This window comes from Pezoporus flaviventris, unplaced genomic scaffold (genome assembly GCF_033815535.1).
Source record: "Pezoporus flaviventris isolate CSIRO_AGI_PZ_B2104156 unplaced genomic scaffold, CSIRO_AGI_Pfla_v1 ptg000031l, whole genome shotgun sequence".
NCBI lineage: Eukaryota > Metazoa > Chordata > Aves > Psittaciformes > Psittacidae > Pezoporus > Pezoporus flaviventris.
In genome coordinates this window covers 22575743-22594410 of record NW_026892579.1, presented here as the reverse complement: position 1 = coordinate 22594410, position 18668 = coordinate 22575743, and the positions used below count along the sequence as shown (strand labels likewise).

Sequence of the window (18668 nt, the reverse complement as noted above, 5' to 3'; positions counted from 1 at the left end):
CTGCTGCCCTATTGTACCCATAGAGAAAATCCAGATCTAATCCCATTCCCCCTGCTAAGCTATGATATGTTTTAAAAGGCCTGTTTTTACACACAGCATGTAGACACAACCCTTAGATGTAATCAGCAAGGCTATGCTGTTAATGTGAAGCTAAGGAAAAGACAAATAAATTACATGCCACCCATATATCTGGAGTCTCTTGAACAAGTAGAAAATTTCATGACTGACTTCATGAACTTTCTTCATACCCTGATGTCATCCTAGGCTTATGGAGCCTTTCAAAATACAGCTTTATCAGGCTGAACTGTAGCAGGGTCTGGTATTATCAAAGTACTCTGCTCTTCAGTATATTTCTTTAAACTGTGCCTGACTATTGCAATATGTTGTTCAAGTTGATTTACACCCACCAATTGCATGAACTGTTGTTCTAGCGCTTTGTATTCTGTCGAGCTCCTATTGAAGAGGTCATCAGAAAAGTGCATGTTGGTTACCCTCAGGCTGAAGAAAACCACTAGCTCTTTGCCTTTGGCTGCGGTTGTCATGGAGCTGGTAGTTACATATTTCAGCGTAGGAGCTGGGGTGGCTTCTGCAGGCTCAGTTGTCAGCACTGGGATATAACCGCTGCCATGCTCCACTTCATCCAGTGTGGCTGTGCTCATCACACCAATGTGATCTAACTCTGCAGCAATATCCTGCACTCCTGTCCCAGGCACTGTGGAGTCTGGTACCTCAAGGGACTGTTCGATGATCTCTGAGAGGCTGTAGGATGGACTGGTTGCTGAAGGCAGCAGTGCTGTTTGATCTGATGGTAGCACAGCTGTAATAACGTCTTCAGGCTGCGTGGTAGAGGGATCACTTGAACCAATAAGGAAAGGCAAAGTTTCGTAAGTGCTGGCTGGCACTAAAATGTCATCACCTGATGATTCTGGTTCATCCATGATCTTAACTGCTGCAGAAAAATGGGGAAAAGAAATACCTACTTGAAAAGCGAGCATAACAAACATCAAGCATGGAAACAACATGTTTATTGTGTTCTACCGAAGCATTTTAAAAAAACAAGTATTAACACTACCTAAACATGAAAATGGTATTTCCGTCACCAAGGAAAGATTACTGGAATAAAACAACTCATCCACATGAGGTGGATTGAGTAATGAGATTTCTGTGGGTGCTCTGTTTAAATAGTAATAATTACACTTGGTAAGTATTTCCTGAACCTCTCCAAAGCACATTCTTGTTTTGAAGGTACCTACTCACACTGTCAGTTTATATTGTCTGAAAGAGTAGATCGTATCTTTGAGCTGTCTGCTCAGATCACTTGTATGCTGGAGTCATTTTGTTCCCTTCTGCAAGAGGTTGAAGCTATTATTTGCCAGCAGTCATAAACAGTAATCACTGTTATGAAAAACAGTGCAGTCTCTTCAGATGCAAACTGAAGAGAGCAAAACTGTGTCAATTTAACAGCACACACAAACTCTTTCCTTTCTCCCTGAAGGTACAATACCTTGGTCTAATGTGGATTATTTTCTATATAGCCCCATTCTGCTAAGCTGACCACACTTCTTGAAACATCAAGGAATCCTTCTAAGGCTTGGTATGTGGTTTTACTAGAATTAAATGCTTGAAAAGAATTTTCTCCCATCTAGTTACCACTTTGCATAAGCCTATGTTAAGAGATGTTATATATATTTTTATCCTCTTTATTGTTTGTTTCATTATGTGTGTTATAGTGTGTATATATATATATGGTGATTCAGTGACAAAGTATAAAGAGATAAAACACATGCTAATAAAATAAGTTAATATGAAAACAATAAACAGTATAATATAAATATAAATATAAAATAAATCTTTATAAATAATAGTATCAATAGTAATATATTAAGTAAAACACATAATAGACTGACCAGTGGTTATACTATTAGAGTAGATTGTGAGAGAGCTAGATTTACTTTTTGGTTCTACTTCAAATTCCTGCTCAGGAGTCTTTAAGGATACACCTTCAGGTGGTATTGAACTCTCTTCTAGAACGTATCTAAAAATGAGATGCATCCTCTAAGCCAATATTTTTGTTCCCTTTTTAGTCAATAGTGAGATATTTATCTCACTTGAAGAAAACCATCCAAATATTCTGCATCTTTTGAAGTGCCTGTATATTTCTGTTGACTTCAGAACATGCACAGCGAATTTATGTATGATGCCTGCTTTTCTGCTTACATAGTCTGTTATGTAAATCAATCTCTTCAGCTCCCTTGTGGCACTACTGTAAGGTGATTTCTCTGATGTTCTCTGATGTATGACAAGGACTATTGAAGTTTTTTGAAAACGGGAAACACTTTCCATTGTGTGGTAGTTCGAAACTCTGAGCAGGGCAGCATGGTTCAGGCCCGGGAGAAAGCTCAGAGCATTTTACTCTGGAATACCACTGACAAGGTGTTACTGGAGAGTTGCTCCTCCTACTCTTAGTTCTAAGGTTTTCTCTTCCTTACAAGTGTTTTGCCCCAGCTAATGGAAGAACTAGACTTTTTTTGTCTGTTCTGTGGGGAAGTGAACTTCTAGAAACAATATTCTGAAGCAGAACTCCTCAGGTAAAGCAGGCTGGAAGTTACTACAGCTGCTTCTATTTATGCAGTCACACATCAGTAACTAGTGCAAATGTTATTCTGTTATGTTGTTCTTTCAGATGAGTTTATTTGTATATTAATACCTGTTTTTGATAGGTATTGAGTAATAGATGCCAAGGTGCTCAGGAGTATAAGGTAAATTCTTGCTAGAGCAAATTTTAATCATAGCAGCAGTGCATGTTCTCATAGCTACACATAAAAAAGCATTCTAGAAACACGATATGCACTACTCTGACAGGGGTAATCAGGGAAAGGACAACTTCCACATCACTGCTTTCTGGATGCATAAAATATTGCAACTGCCTTGCAAGATGTTCCCTCTCTTTTGAAGACCAGGTTATTAGCTCCTGTTTCATGTTCTTGCAGGATTCCCCTGTTATCTTGCAGCTCAAAGTAGGGTAGTCATCAAAGAGAGTTCCCAAACTGTCCTGGGCAGCTGCTGCTGATGGACAAACATTTTGTTATGATTTGGCTCATCAGAACAGATCAGTAGGCGCTGAGTGCAGCCAAGACTCTCCAGAGACCAGGTTTTAGGGGAGACACCTGCAAAGCAATGGAATCCCACAGGGGGTACCTATTTTGCCTTTAACACTAGCTGGCTGATGGCAAGTTATTGAAGATCACTCATCTCTGTCAATATTTAGTACCTCTTTCCCATATGGGACAAGGCAAAGTTTTTATAGTCAGTTGCTTGCATGAAAACATCTTCCCCCAGGAGACTCACTTTAACTGGCAGAATATTTGGAAACCAGAATGATTTAGCTGACAAAAATTCCCACTTGATAAGAGACTATATTTCACCTATTTTGAGTTTGATATGTAGGGCTGAGTTCTAATTCATATTTATCAGCAGTGAACTTCTTACCTTCCACATTATGAGCCCCTCCCATCCCCTTACCACATCCCCAGTGGCTGTTCATGACACAAAATGTGTTAAATTTTGTATGCTTATGTACAAAATAACAAAGAGCCTAGAGCACTGGTGATTCTGGAGAAGATGCTGAAGTACACTGCTAATATGAAGCATCTGTGGGATGAGATGCAGAAAAAGACCAAGTGGTGTATTCTCCCCTACTGCAGGGCCAGACTGTGCTGATCTGGAACAGGAACACAATGTGTGTATGGCAAATTCCCATTTAAAGTAGCACAGTTGCGTGGTCTCCTTTTATTTGTTGCAATACGTAATTTGCAGTGCTGACAGTGTAATACAAGGCCTACAGTCCCAGTCCCTCCAGCCCTAGAAAGCACCCAGAAAAGAATAGCAAATTGCTGTGTTGTTGTTCATGCTGCATAAAACACCAAATGCTGCACCAGAGCTTGATGCCCTAATACTTCTTCGAGAACTTGAGGTGCTTTTCTCTTGTCATGTCCTCGTGTTTCTTGTGTAATCAAGGATATGGACAGATTAGAGAAGAAAAGCCTAGCGATGTTCTCTGTTTACAAAGCTCTTGCTGTTACTTGTTACGCTGATGATAGGGAGTGAGAGTCACTTGTTAGTTAAGGGAACTCAGGACAGATTTCTTAGCATTAGTGCTTGAGGCATTAATGCAGGATGATCTACTGATGGGATGAACCTGCAGCTCTAGAGCAACCTTCTCTCAGCATGACAGCATACACATGGTCATGACTGATAGTATTTGTCAGGCATATTGTATTTTAGAAAAAGGTAACTACAGGAGAAAAAAGTACTGGAATGGCTTTGAAATTGCAGCAAGTTTGAAGCAGAATAAACATATATATTACGCATTTGGCAAATAGCTGTGTATATGTGTGTGTGTGTGTGTATATCTATATATAGAGAGAGATAGTCTATGCATAGATTATAAAGGTCTTCTGGCATCCTCTTATTACAAGCAAAGTAACTTAAAACACCTTGGGAGTATACCAAGATGATCTCAGTGCATGTATCACTTGTGTTCACATGTTGCCATTTCTTATCAGTCACAGTTTCTCCAGCTGAGATATATAAGACAGTGACCGACCACAGAGGTGGTGTTAGACTCTTGCAATGTGAAAGTAAATGGGCTCCCCTAAAAGGCTTCTGAGTGCTTAGTGAAGCACAGCACCACCCTTGAGCACAGGGGTTATTGTCCCCTTCTGTTGGTTACACGTTTTCTAATGTGTATCATGTTACTGTTGCAAGACTTGCAACTTACTGAATTCAAATATACCTCAAAAGTAACCATGTTACATTAAGGTTAAACAATAGAATGGAATTAAAAACGGCTGTCAGCAATGAAAAACTCAATTTGAACTCTTAGCCACCACTGACCCTCCGAAAGAGATGTTCACTGAACTCTCCAGATGTCTTTTTCATATTACATGGACAATATTGTACTGAAGAGAGTTTAATATCTGAAGTTAAACTGCTGTTGGCAAAGACGTATAAACACTGAATTAAGAGGCAATTTCCTGGGTGCATTGCTATATTAAATCTTTCTAAAAAGAGTGCTGCATGCAGGCATTTATTCCCAGATGAGGGAGTAAAATACATAGGTTTGACTTACCAGAAAGAATCATCTGCTATCTCAACAGCTTTATTTCATTTCAGGTATCTAATTAGTTGGTCCTCTTACATTTTTTTAAAGTGAGGAAACCTTTTATAATTGACCATGAATAAGGAGTTATTGTTGGGGAAAGGTCAAATTGTCATGAGACATTTTTCTAATGGGTTTGTGTTAATAAGCAGACCCAGAAGATTATGTATTGAGAGGTCCTGGTATTTCATTTCACTCATGAGCTTAATAAGCATTGACATTTCCTATTGGCAATAGAAAATTTTCCAGTCCACTGACAAATATTGTTCTGTATATGAAGGTTACAGAAGTGCAATGTGCATATATATATTTGAATATATGCTGGCTGAAGGAAATAACTAACAAGGGAAAAAGTGTGCAATGAAGAGACTGGTCCATAATGCAGGGTGAGAATCTCCTTATGGGCAGCTATGCTGATATAAATACCAGATGGACTGGTACATCAGGCAGCTGGATTCAAATCTACATATTTTGTTGGTGCCTGAAATGCCACAAATCCCTGAATGCAGGACTGTTGTGTACAAATAAATAGATGAAGTGCTGGATTTGTGTTTGAGGTCTTTCATTTTTAACTAGGACACAAGTAAAATGAAGATTAAGAGAATTAAGAATCTCATTAAGCCAGCATGTCACAACAAATGTCTTGCAGCACATCGTTATTAACTCTGTCTTTTTAACTGTAAAACCAAGGCAGAAGAGCCAGACTGATCTACGGCTGTCATTCTGTCTGTCAATATGAGCTCCCCATAAGCCAGGTTCAGTGTCCAGTGAAACCAACAGACCCCTTTCTCCACTGACTCCAGTGAATCTCACTGCACTGGGAGTGAATTCCATCTCTTCTCCATCTCCAGTCCTAAAATTTCTTATATTTTTCAACCTTTCTTCCTTAGCATCTCTGCTGACACTTTTTGAGGAGCCTGCTTTTTCGCAGGACAGCCTGATAGCTGCAGCTCTAGCTCTACTTCTGTGTAGTGCTCTGTGTAACTTAAATAAGAACACCTCAGTTTATTCTGAAAACTTTCTTATCTTGCAGCTGTGCTTCATCATCATGTTCTCACCACCAAAGGTGCAATGAATGTCATTCTGACATGCTGTCACAAGAGGATAAAATACTACTTAGTAATAATAATCTTCTCTCATTATTCTCAGAACATTTCAGTTCTACCTGACACTGTGAAAACTAAGAGGATAACATAAAATTTGCGAAATGAATACCTGAAAAGATAAAATACTGTGAATTCAGGGTGTTGAGCAACTACAGCTTGGTATTCTCTTGTCTTTGTTAATTCTGAAAGGATCTTCCAAGGGTGCTTTAGCTGGGCTTTGCACACTGGCATCAAGGATCACCTTCTGTTTGGTGAAACTGGGTAGCCTCTTTAACTGACTCATGCTTAGCTGAGTAATTTGGCAGGAGCACCAGACTGTGTGTTTGATTTGGAGTGTTTGCTCCAAATAACACAGAGTTATGATATGGCCCTCATCTCGCATCAGCATCCTTATCAATTCCTTTTTTTTTTTTTTTTTGCAGATCAGTAATGTTCTACACTCCTGCAATGACTGAAGAAATGAAAAGCAAAGAATTTTTCACTTGTCCCTCAAAGATGCATAAATCTTTAGAGTAAATCGTTAAGGACAAAGCCAAGCCCTGACTGCTTCTAATCTCCTGCAACTTTTCTCTCAGTGCAGCTAATTCTTCCTGAGAGAAGCAGAATGATGCGTCTCACAACAGTCTGACTGCCCATAAGCTTTTCACTGGTGTAAATTAGCTGGTCTTACTCAACTCACACAAAGTTTTCCGTACAAAGGAAGAATTCCCTTTATGAAATTAGGGTTAATATTTTTGTTGGTCCATCTCTCCTTGGGAAATGCAAGCTCCCTTCACTTTCATGGAAGTCAGTCAGTAACACATCTGCCTTTAGCAGTTTCATGCTTAGACGCTGTACCTGTAAAAGCCCCCTGAAATATCAGTTTTCTGTGCAATTACAAATTATTTTTCTCTCTAACTTTCACATGCACTGGCCAATGCATGGCTGAAAAATAATAATTCACCTTGTCATTATCTGTTCTGTTAAGGCCTTTCTTTACGTCAATTATCTATCTGCTAACAGTTTTCTCATTATTTGCATGTTTTTTGAGTAAGCCTATTTCTTTAAAGCTTTGAAATAATGAACTAAATAGTTAATATATGAGTTTTTTAAATTTTTCAGCTTCAAAGCAGTCACTTAAGCACAACAGGTGGAAATACAATACATATGCAATTAGTAGGGAAAGCTTATTTTAGACCTGTGTCAAATTCATGTACTGAGAGACTTGACTATTAAGCTTTAACAACTGTCCTTGGCATTCTCCTGTTTCAGCAGTTCTAGAGGATTCAGCATTTCAAAAACACGCAAGTACTTTAAACAAGATAGGAATAGCAGGTGCTTAAAGCATCCCCAGGACTATGAGTAGCAGTGTTTGATTTCATTTTGCACTGAAACTATGCGATGGAAGTATCTGCAGAAAATTGGAAAACAATCAACAATAATCTGTTAAACCTGGGTCTCAACCACCATCCCACCACAATTTCTTCCCTGAATTCAACAGCTGTTGCACCTGATTGTGGTGACGGTTCTGCCTCTCAGTTAAGACTCAGAAACATTCATTTGCCTCAGCACTTCTCTGACTATAGCAGAAGAAAACTCAGTAATTCCATATTGATTGCTTTAGGTAGTTAACAGTAATTATAGTGAGATTATAAGGTTGTATTCCTGCTTTTTACAAGAAAAACTGTACAGACAGGTGTATAATAAGATACCTTGTATGGACAGTAGGTCAGTGGTAGTTTATTTCCATAACATGACAAATCACTTTTCCATGTAAGAACTTTTACCTCATCTGCTGAGATTGTTAGACAAAATGACATACTAGTGCTCAAGTGCTCTAAAAGTCAGTTTTCTAATTAAAGTCCCTGCTAAAGAAATGATTCAACTGGTGTATTATACTCTTGTGAAGGAAGGAAATTAATAAGTACATTTACAGTTTAAACATGTAAAAATGCCAGAGACCGCTGGGACTGTTATTTAGTATTATAGGCTATTCTGCATTGAAATTCTGCGCAGTTTGCTACCATACTAAATTTATATTAAAATATATCTTAAACAACTAAGACATGAAGCTAAACTGAGAAGTCTGGACTTCATTGGTGTTCACATTAGTGAATTAGAGAAGAAAACTGAGAAGCATTGAATTTGCAAATATTAATACACATCTACATAGCAGTGGAATCAAAGCTGAATAAGAAGTATCTCACTTAAGACAATAGCTTCATAAGGATTAACAGCTTTTATTCCTATTGTTGATTATTCTACAGTTAAATTTGAGAAATTTATTTCATGAGTTTAAACTAATGAAATCTGCCTGAAAATAACCTAAACCTAGAAACATAAAGAAGTAACCATCTAAACATTGTAAATAGTCTTGCCATGCTACTGTAGTGATTTTGGAGCACCATAAATGGAGAACCTGGAATGTTATTTTTGATTCATTTGACTTTAGAATAATTAGAAACAAAATGTGACAGGTTACAATACCTATCCTTCAGACGTGAAAGTACCCTCCAAATCCCTGCCCTCTTTTTTATTTTTCTCCACTGTGTGACAGGAAAAAATAAAGAGCACAGTTCTGTAGGTGATGGGACCATAAGACGGTTTTGTGATACTGAAATTTATTAGTTTGCAAACCAGTAAAAACAAAATAGAAGTCACATGATATAAATTCAAGTGATTTGTTGACCCAAGGACCTAAAAACAGAAAAAACAAACATGACATTAGAAAGTTAAAAAATGTGACTCTCTTGAAATCTTGTAATCAGATAAGCACTTTAAGATCTGTGCTGATGCTTCCAGGCATTCATTCTCCTCAAGCCACACTACTTTTTTTTTTATTTATTATTGGAGCTTTGCAGTATCATGTAGGCTACGCTGCTTGAAAGCCCATCATTCCAAATTACATGGCATTAAAAATGGTTATTAGAGGAATGGTTGGCCATAAATAAAATTTTGACTGTAAACTCGGTTATCTGTTATCAGCACCACAATTCCACAAGTATTATATTCTACAACACTTCAACTTAGAAAGAAAAAGAAATCCACCAAATGGGGAAGAATGGAAAGGAAACCTAAACATAAAATGAACAAGAAAGGAATCTTTTGCATTCAGGGTTCGTTTAATCATGTTCTTACTAATGCAGACAATGATCTTACCATTCTACAAAATGAAAGTGAAATTTCTACATCATTCTAATTTACACTTGGATATCACTGCTTTAAATTGCCTTTAGTCCTGTCCTCTACATACCTTTCTGTAAAGTTGCACTGACAAAACAACATTAAGAACTTGTTGGAAAGAATGCATTTTATCGTAAAGCAGAAGTCAGAACTTATTTTCCCACTTCCCCCCCCCCCCCCCCTTTTTTTTTTAATTGCAATATGAAAATATATGAGATCTATCCTGGCAAGAGTTTTGCACATTCTAGATTTTCACAAATGCAAACTCTATTATATTTAGTATAAACATTATTATAAATCTGTCTCCTTTTAAGGTTTTTATGTATTTTTGTTTGTTGGTTTTAAATACTATAACATCTTTCAAACTGCAGAACAAACACCTTAAATAGATATTGGCATCAGTGCCAATTATGTGAGTCATCTCAGGTACGGCTGAGAAAAGCAAGGCCAAGCCCTCTCTCCAGATAGAGATACATAACTCCATCTAGAGACGTGATTCAGAGCACCTAAGTTACAACTTGCCTATGCTAGTCTAATACAGGTGGCATGAGTTATCTGCTAACAAGGAACTGATTCCAAGCTGAGCTCAGGTGGAGTTTCTTAATCTGGAAGGAAATGGAATCCCCCAAAGTGAGAACTGTAATAATTATAGAAAATAAAATATTTAATACCGTTTGATCATAATACGTTATTTCTCAAATCCAGCTTTTCTAGGAAGACTAAGGATTATTAATGAGTGAGGGAAATGTATTATTTAAGGCATGTTACTCTCAGCAGTGCCACTCTGATGTTTGTTCCAACAGGACTACATTGCATGTAAACTTAATTAGTTTCATTCATTTATGACCTGGCAAAGGGTAATCTTCCTCCCCCAGCTCAAAAGTCTGTATTATTTGTTTTAAAGTATTTTTTATTATTTTACTACTCTATTAGTCACAGGTTTTTATGTAATTTTATTCAAGGCATTAATATATTAAAGTTATTTGTGATACTGGATTTTCAAATTCTGAACTTATTTCTGGCCTTTTTATATTCAATTTTTATTGGAGGATTAGAATTACTGTAATCATGTCTGAAGACAGTAAACTTCCTCAAAGAAGTTTCTAGCCCTGAAGTTCTAAAGAAAATTAGTTTTCTGGAACAAAGTGCAAATAGATCACATGCAGCAACAGCTACGTGCTGCTCCTGGAGGGAGAGCTTCTTCATGCACAATGACAAAGATGAAGAAGAATTATGGGTGGTTTGTAGGCTTGTCAGGTTTTCAACGTTATCACATGGCAAGCACACCTTCCCTCCTCTCCTCTGGGAGAGGAGGTTGCTCCTGTTTTCATAGGAAACAGGCAAGAGAACTTTCCTGTTTTTCCACTTAGATCTAATCTCTGAACACTGTCAGAAAGGTTGGTTTTAACACAAGATGGGATCTGAAACTGAAATGTATGAAAGCTTGTATTACATATGTTACATCTCACTCATGGTGGAGGGCTACCTACAACCAATGTAAAGCTTACTTAAATGAATAGGTTTTAAGTCACCAGTATTACGGTGAAATAGGAGGGAGGGAGATGATTAGTTTGGAGAGAAAAAACATGAACCCAGAAGGGAACAATCCTCAGGGAAATGCTAATTATAGAAGTGAAAGCATTCAGGAAACAAGTACTGAAGGATCATTAGCATTGGGAGTCTAAAATGACACATGAGGTTCATGAGAACCTAACTGCAGAAACAATGGCGTTGACTAGCAATATGCAGTGATGCCTGTGTGAGAAAAGCCCCAGGTGTGTGCGTAGAATATGAGACTCTGGGCCTTGTGGAAACAATGGGATAGCAATGTGCGTCTGTGTCTGCGGAAGGGACTTAAAAATAAAAAATAGAAGTGAACAAGTGCCAGAACACTTAGGTGGAGAATGAGGTGTGAGGTGTTACATTTTTTCATTATACAGGTAGCTCAAATTTGCCTCTGGATCAACAGATTTTCTTGCCAGAAATATAAATTGTTTTCTGTACTTCACACAGTAATTTCAATGAGTCATTGGAGTTACCAATTGCATATAAAGTTTCATTTCATTTGTTTTGGTTAATGTTTACGCATTTATATCTTGTATTTGGAGATGTATAAGAAATCATATTTGAAGGAAGCAGAGCTTAACTTCAAATTAAAACTGAAGTGATTGGATAGCTTAATAATTTAAACAAGTGATGTGTTAAATTGGGAAAATATTTAGCACTGTTTCTCTTGTATATTTTTGCTTGGATTAGCCATTTCATTTTAGCATGTTTAATTATGTTTTGAAGATGTGATGAAGGTTTTGTTCTACTCATATTCTTCCTCCTGTACCCAGCATGGTGATAGTTGAGCTATCATTACATCTTTGCCGTACACTAATCACTTACTCCAATATGTTTAGGACTCTTCAGGATACCTGTAGTATTCTGAGTGTGCTATTCCAGCTTTATCACAACAAGGAAGACACTATGCACATTTTCTTAAATCTGACATATCTTAATATGGGCCTGCTGAAACTTTTGCATTCAGCCTCATCTTCAATTCACAGACAACTTTTAGGCTAATATCATACATAATGCTTGAGAAAATGACATAGCTACACCTACCTGTTTACTTCTCCAGTCATCGAACTGAAGCAGCACCTTTGTGAAAAGCATTCTTTGCGCATCTGAAGCGGCAAGCAACAAGTGAAAGGGCACAGAGAAAAGCTGTTGAGGGAGAATGTTAAGAAAATCTTGTTAGTTTACGATCAAAGAAAACATAAGAAAAGCAGAAAAACATGCAAGGAGACAGAGGAGTTCTTTACCTTGTATAACCATAGACATGGAAAAACTGCTGAGTCTTCCTGTCACAAAGGATGGGTGAATTCCAATCCTGGGAACATCTGGAGTGGCTCTTGAAAGAAGTAATGGGACTTTCTTTTCCATCACAATGCTGGTTATGCCAAACAGAAAACTATGCTATGTACAGATGGTGCTTTGGCAGCTGGAGATGAACCAGATGCAGAAAGAATTCCCAGACATCCAGAAAACAGTTTTTCTAGATTGCTTAGAAATAGTAGTGAGTGAGGAGAGCACAACTGAATTAAGTGCTGGCAGTAGGAAGACATGACACAAGGCTGTGTGAATATATGAGGGTAATTACCAAAATTAATGAGGCTTTTATCAGTTGCACATACAGAAATGTGATCCCTGTCTACTCCTTATCAGTCAGTTTCTCACAGTAAAAAAAACACCTCTGTGACACATCCTGCAGAGTCTTCTCTTAGAGTCTTTCTGGAAAGCTTGAGAATGATCCAGGCTTGTGAGACTGAGATTTAGTACAACAGAGTAGCTGAAGTGTATTACTGCTACCTTTATTTTGTCCTATGCTTCTGGAATAACTGCTCCAGAAATAATGTGTCCTCCATGATGGTCAGGAGATTTACCTGTGTTGTATATTTGTTAGTAACTACAGTTAAAACAAATTCAAATTCAAATTCTCTTTACTGTTTAGGAAATAGAACTATATCATTTATTGTTGTTGCAGACTTCATGAACTCTTTTATCACTTTATATATTTGTTTGCATTTGTTTTACTGATGAAATGTTACTGCTTTTTGAAATAACAATCTGTCTAATACATTACACAAGTGTCTTCCTTTCTGAATGGTCATACTGTTTTAGGTAGAGTCACAAGAAGACCACAGAGGCATAAAAGAAATTTAACCATACTGAAGACATACTGATAACTCCAGAGGGGGAAAAGTATGAAGAAAGATGAATGCTAGAGAACAGTGAAGAGGTATCCTCTCAGAGAGTAGAAAAAAGCAGAGGTTTTGCAGTGATTTTAAATGAAAAATGGAAAGAGCTGAGATTTTGCAGGAGCTATAGCAAACCTTCTGAGTAGTCAAATGTTTAAACCATGACATCCGATCCACGCATTCCAGAATTTTTCAGTAAGAGGGTTTGTCTCTGAATTCTATTGTAAAATCTCAGACAGAATTTGATATTCAAAGGTTAGGCTTGCTTTAAAGCATCTTCCTAGTAATTTTGGGCTACTTTGAGGAGCAGAGTAAATGCCATCACTATTTGGCCATCACGGCTGTTTAATCCTCACTGGCCTGCTCTTTACCTGCACCACAGACAGCATCACTGTCCTGAACAAGCACAGACCCACATGAAAGAAGCTTCACAGCTGCTTCTGGCTCATTCCTCCCACTGGTTTCCCAAGCCTGACAAATCCCATCCTGCATGTCTTAGAAGGATACTTCTTGTTAGTTCGACTCTTCATCCCTCACCTGTTTTTCACTTTCCTTTTCCTGCATGTTGTACACAGAACTTTGCATCTATTTGTTTGTGTAAAGCTGAGTCTGATTATCTTTTAAGGAGCTGTGAAAGAATTTTTTTTATTACTTTGACCAGTGACCTCACATAGGCATAATTAAAGTAGTTGGAGTAGGTTACAGACATTCAGCGTCCATGAGTCTGTAGTAATGTTCAGCCTACAGTTGCACACATGATAACCGATGCAATAAAGTCCATCTGTGAAACATAGCTGATGGGGAGACCTAAAAGAATATCAGATCATGTTATTTCTTGCAGCCATGTCTTCCTTTCATGGTAGAGTGAATTTAAAGTTCTAAACATGTGATGAAGAAAATTTGCTCCACTTTCTGGACTGAAAGGTGAGAAAATGGCTGGGAATTAATGTAGTAGAAGTGAAGGCAGCTGTTCAGACCTTAATCCTCTGTCCAAGTTCATACAGAGCTAAGTAGTTCCTGCAACAGTTAAAAGTTTGGGTTTCTTGTTTTTTGTTTGTTTGTTTGTGTTTCAAAAATGCTAAGAAACACAGCTATGAAATGCAGCCAGGTACAGTGTGCGAAATATTCTGTGCCTAATAGTGAGGAATTTTGCTTGCCATGTTAAAATTAATATCACCAACACCGTTGACATTAATAAGACCTCTTTCATAAATGTTGTCAAGTCCTGAATTTCCAGATCAAATTCTATCAGCTCCTATGAAATATGCAACATTTAGGGAAAGAAGAAAATAACAACACAGGGAATGCTGTACTCAGAACTGCCAAATAAAAACCACCACCACCACCACCACCAACAAAAAAACTATAAAGGAATTTTTAAAAGTATACATTATTTACTCTTCTCTAAACTTAGTAAGTAGATTTTTAACCTCTCTCTTCTGTTAAGCTTGCAGTATGTTCTGTGTACTGCAAGGGTTTAAATGCATATAATAACTCCAGCTTTGTGTCACTGCTAATAAGGTGTCCCTTCCTTTTAGACAGGGAACAATTATTTTTTTCCTGCTACCCAGCTGCAGAGATAATGAAGGAATTCTTGTGTTGTAGTGCTTGTTTTAGACATAACTTGTGTTCAGCGGGGAGGAACAAGGCAGTGGGCCTTATTTTGGGGAAGTTATTTTTTACAGTTCTAGTCAGTTTGTTCTGTTTCTCAGATTGACAGGTTCCAACCCAAATATGCAACAAATAATTTCTTAAAATAGTGTTTAAAGGGTCAGTACCAGGTGTTTACAGGAGCAAATATGCAGTTATAGAAGATCCACACCTCTTTAAACAAACAATTCCATGCTGTGTGGGCGCAGGCAATAATGGCTTTAGGAAAAAGAAAACCCTTGATGTAGTTTTTTTACTGCATTTCAAATTATATGAGAAAGATTGAAGAAATTTGTATTAGTAGGTAAGTGGTGAACTTTCTATTTGTATAATACTCGCTTAAATTTCCTTTGGTCTGATATTTGCCTGATGACATTGAAACTCACTAAACTATTTAATGTATTAACTCTGAGGATCATTTAATAACACAGAATGTAACCTTCATTTTGAACTGATGTATCAGAGCCTATGCAAGCCTCAAATGAACTGTGGTCCTACACTCTCACTTGGAAACAATCAAGCAAGCTTGAACCGTGGGACCAGGGAGAGGTCCATCTCCAATATCCTTCCTCCCATCCAGTGAAAAACAGTAAGGCAGTAACTGTAATAAATTACAAAGGAAATTCTTTACAATTTTAGATCTGAAGACAATGAATAAAACTAGTATCTTCACCAAAAATTGCTCTCATTTTTGGTGAGACTCTGCTTCTCTTCAGTCATTTGGAGCTGTTAGGATACAAGGTTTTTCAGCTATTTAGCAAATTGCAAAATAAATATGCAACTTTATGTGGGTTTTATGACATCAAATCCTTAACCCAATGAGTAAATACAATGAAAAATGCCTATAACTTTTTTCCCCCTGCAAATGTAAGACTTTTCCACGGTTATAATAAATGTTATTTATAGGTATGCTATGCTGTTTTTTGAAGGTATGATATGCTTTTCTCAGTAGGACTACAAGAATTTTTGCCATAATATCCTGTACAAGGCATGCCTCATCTTTAGGCATTTGTTGCTGAATTGCTGTTGGGGTTTTTGTTTGCTTGTTTGTTTTTTTCTTTGACAACCCTGAAGTCAGGTACCTTAGGATTTTTTTTCAAGTAAGCATCAGAAATGTAAATTTTTTACTTTTGATGGTCCAGAAAAAAATTCTGTCACAGCTGAAAGGAATGATTACTGTACTTATTTGAGAACTCTTTGTGTATTAACAACTGGATCTCTTCTACTCTCTTTTATAGAAAAATCTTTTGTGTCTTACCTTGTCCAGACAGACTGTCTTGGTCAGCTTCCTTGAAAGGTGATCCTGTTGTATCTGCAGCTTCAGCTCTTTCTTGCAGAAGACTAGGTGGGATAAAGCTACTTGTGGTATAAACTGCCAGTGTGGTGGCCTGCTCCACTGGAGACTCATAGCCATCAGTGGTTAAGTCACTGCTAGCAGAATCATCTGCTGGAGGAGGCAAATAGGAATCCTCTGGTTTTGAAGGACTACCAGTGCTACCCAGAGCACTGAAAGGCACTGTGAAACTTTGGTGGTCAGCAGAGATATCTTCTGTGTCTGGAGTAGATTTCTCCCGAAATGGCTCTCTGGAAGGTTTGGTAGGGAACACAGGTTCAGATGAAACAAAATTGTTGAAGTATTCAGCATCACTGATGTCTCCACTTAACACCGGGATTCCAGTTGTAAATTCATTGAACAGGATGTCTCCAGTTTGGCCCACTGTTGCTGGGCTGGGGTAGCCCAGTGGGAGTTCCATGCTCATGGAGTCCTCCTGAAAATGTTTGTAAAAAGCAGCTTTCATTATTATGTTTAACTTTCACTGCTAAAACCACCAATAATCTTTAGCCACAGGAACTTGCAAACAGCTAACTCAGCATGAAGTCATGGGATGTATGAAATGTTTGGCATGTGATGCTAATCACATTTCCTGTAATTTAAAAAATGGTCAAAGAAAGATGGCTTTCACTGTCCCTGTCAATTGCTCTCTTTCTGTCACTGAAATGTACTACTGAACTGGTGAGACAGTGTAAATTTAGTAATTACAACAGGAAAAGATAATCAAGCAGTAATTTTCACCTGCAAATGCTCTAAACAATACCTCCATTGAAGTATAGCAAGACAACATTCATCTTTACCGCATTATAAAAGGCAGGTATGTATTTTAGCAAAAGATCCTTTTTCTATATATTTATGCATATTTTAACACTGTTTAATTAGCAGCCTTTGAGTACCTGAAGGGGGGCTATAGGGATGCTGGGGATGGACTCTTCATTAGGGACTGTAGTGATAGGAAAAGGGGTAACGGTTTCAAACTAAAACAGGGGAAGTTCAGGTTGGATACAAGGAAGAAGTACTTTACTGTTAGGGTGGTGAGGCACTGGAATGGGTTGCCCAGGGAAGTTGTGAATGCTCCATCCCTGGTGGTGTTCGTGTTCAAGACCAGGTTGGACAGAGCCTTGGGTGCCATGGTTTAGTGTGAGGTGTCCCTGCCCATGGCAGGGGGGTTGGAACCAGATGATCTTAAGGTCCTTTCCAACCCTAACTATTCTATGGGTCTATGAATTTAATGTTTTTCCTCAATTCATGGAGAAATAAATAAATAAACATACCAACCAGTATTAACTTACCAAATCAGGGCCTGCCAGAGGAATAGTGACCATGGCCTGGATATCATTATCAAAATCACTAGATGGTCCAATAGATTCTGGGAAAAAAAAAAAAGGCACTAAATTAAATAGTGCGCAATATCTCAGCGGTGGCACCCTGAAAACTGATCAAAATGAACTCAGTAAAAACCATTATTAAAACTGTCCTCCATAAAAAAAAAAAACTTTTAAAACTCCATGCTAAGAAGAAAAAGGCATAAATTTCCATTTAAGCTAGAAATTATGAGGAAACCAAGAACTTCATATGCATCATTCTTTGTACTCCTTTATTTAGAATAAACGGGATAGGTCTGCAGATAGCTGAACCATGGATGGATACTCAAAATCAGCTGAAGTGTGAAGCACTTGGTTAAATCCACTTGGACTATGATGACTCATTATATTGTGTTATTCATTAAGCATATATTCTTTTCAGTTCTACCCAAAGTCCACACCATTGCTGCACTCAAAATTTTGGCTTTAGTGCCTGGTGGTTCCATTCACCCTCTCAGAGAAGCTCTTTAAACATAGTTACATGCAAGCTGTTTTCTAAAACTGGTTATTAAAAATAACTAGTGCAGGAAAGTTGATTAAAATAGTTATTATTAAAGTGTTCTATAGCCACTCTTTTTTCCCCCTCTCCTTGTGCCTTTTAATCTACAATAAACAATGAGATTTTGTTCTTACTGAAAGTATTAGTTCATTGAAATATATATATTTTTTTGCAAGAAAATGCTGTTTGTAAATGGAACACTTTGCAATTTGGTGTGTGGTTTAAGATTAGGTAAATTCACATATGTAAAAATATTTTAAATTATTTTCCCCATTTTTAACCCACCTCCCCAAAACTAGGGCTATGCTAGCTTTGAGAAAGATCACTGATGCACTAAATGGGGATATTTATTAGGTGGATTACTGAACAGGATGAAACCTTTAAATTTTCTGCTGGAGGTCTTCACAGCCAGCTACACTTCTTCTGTGTTTCAGAGAGCAAAATGCAGTTTATAGTATGTTTCACACCATCGATTTTTGCTTGAGATCAAATACTCCTTAAGGTGTCTGTCGCTCTGATTTCACTAGGAGGCTAGATGGCTTCCTTAAAGTCAAGACTTACCTTTCAGAAAGCTAAATTTACATTAGAGGAAGCCCTCACTTCTTACCTCATCAAGGAGACCGGGAAATTAAAATGATACTATGAAT

At 37.6% G+C, this 18668-nt stretch overlaps 1 protein-coding gene and 1 long non-coding RNA gene across 2 annotated transcripts in view; both read right to left on the bottom strand.

Annotated features, from left to right (window-relative positions):
- IMPG1 (interphotoreceptor matrix proteoglycan 1) overlaps positions 1 to 18668 on the bottom strand; it is a 63464-nt gene that overhangs the window by 10090 nt on the left and 34706 nt on the right. Inside the window, exons 11-13 of the mRNA XM_061460441.1 lie at positions 17451 to 17527; positions 16084 to 16594; positions 408 to 949 (exon numbers count right to left, since the gene is read on the bottom strand). Coding sequence (XP_061316425.1) covers positions 408 to 949; positions 16084 to 16594; positions 17451 to 17527 — 1130 coding nt within the window. The remainder of the gene's footprint in view (positions 1 to 407; positions 950 to 16083; positions 16595 to 17450; positions 17528 to 18668) is intronic.
- LOC133272853 (uncharacterized) lies at positions 8568 to 12309 on the bottom strand. Its single transcript, XR_009744587.1, has 3 exons — positions 12240 to 12309; positions 12040 to 12141; positions 8568 to 8943 (listed from the first exon to the last, which is right to left on the bottom strand). It is a non-coding gene; the product is annotated as an uncharacterized LOC133272853 (long non-coding RNA).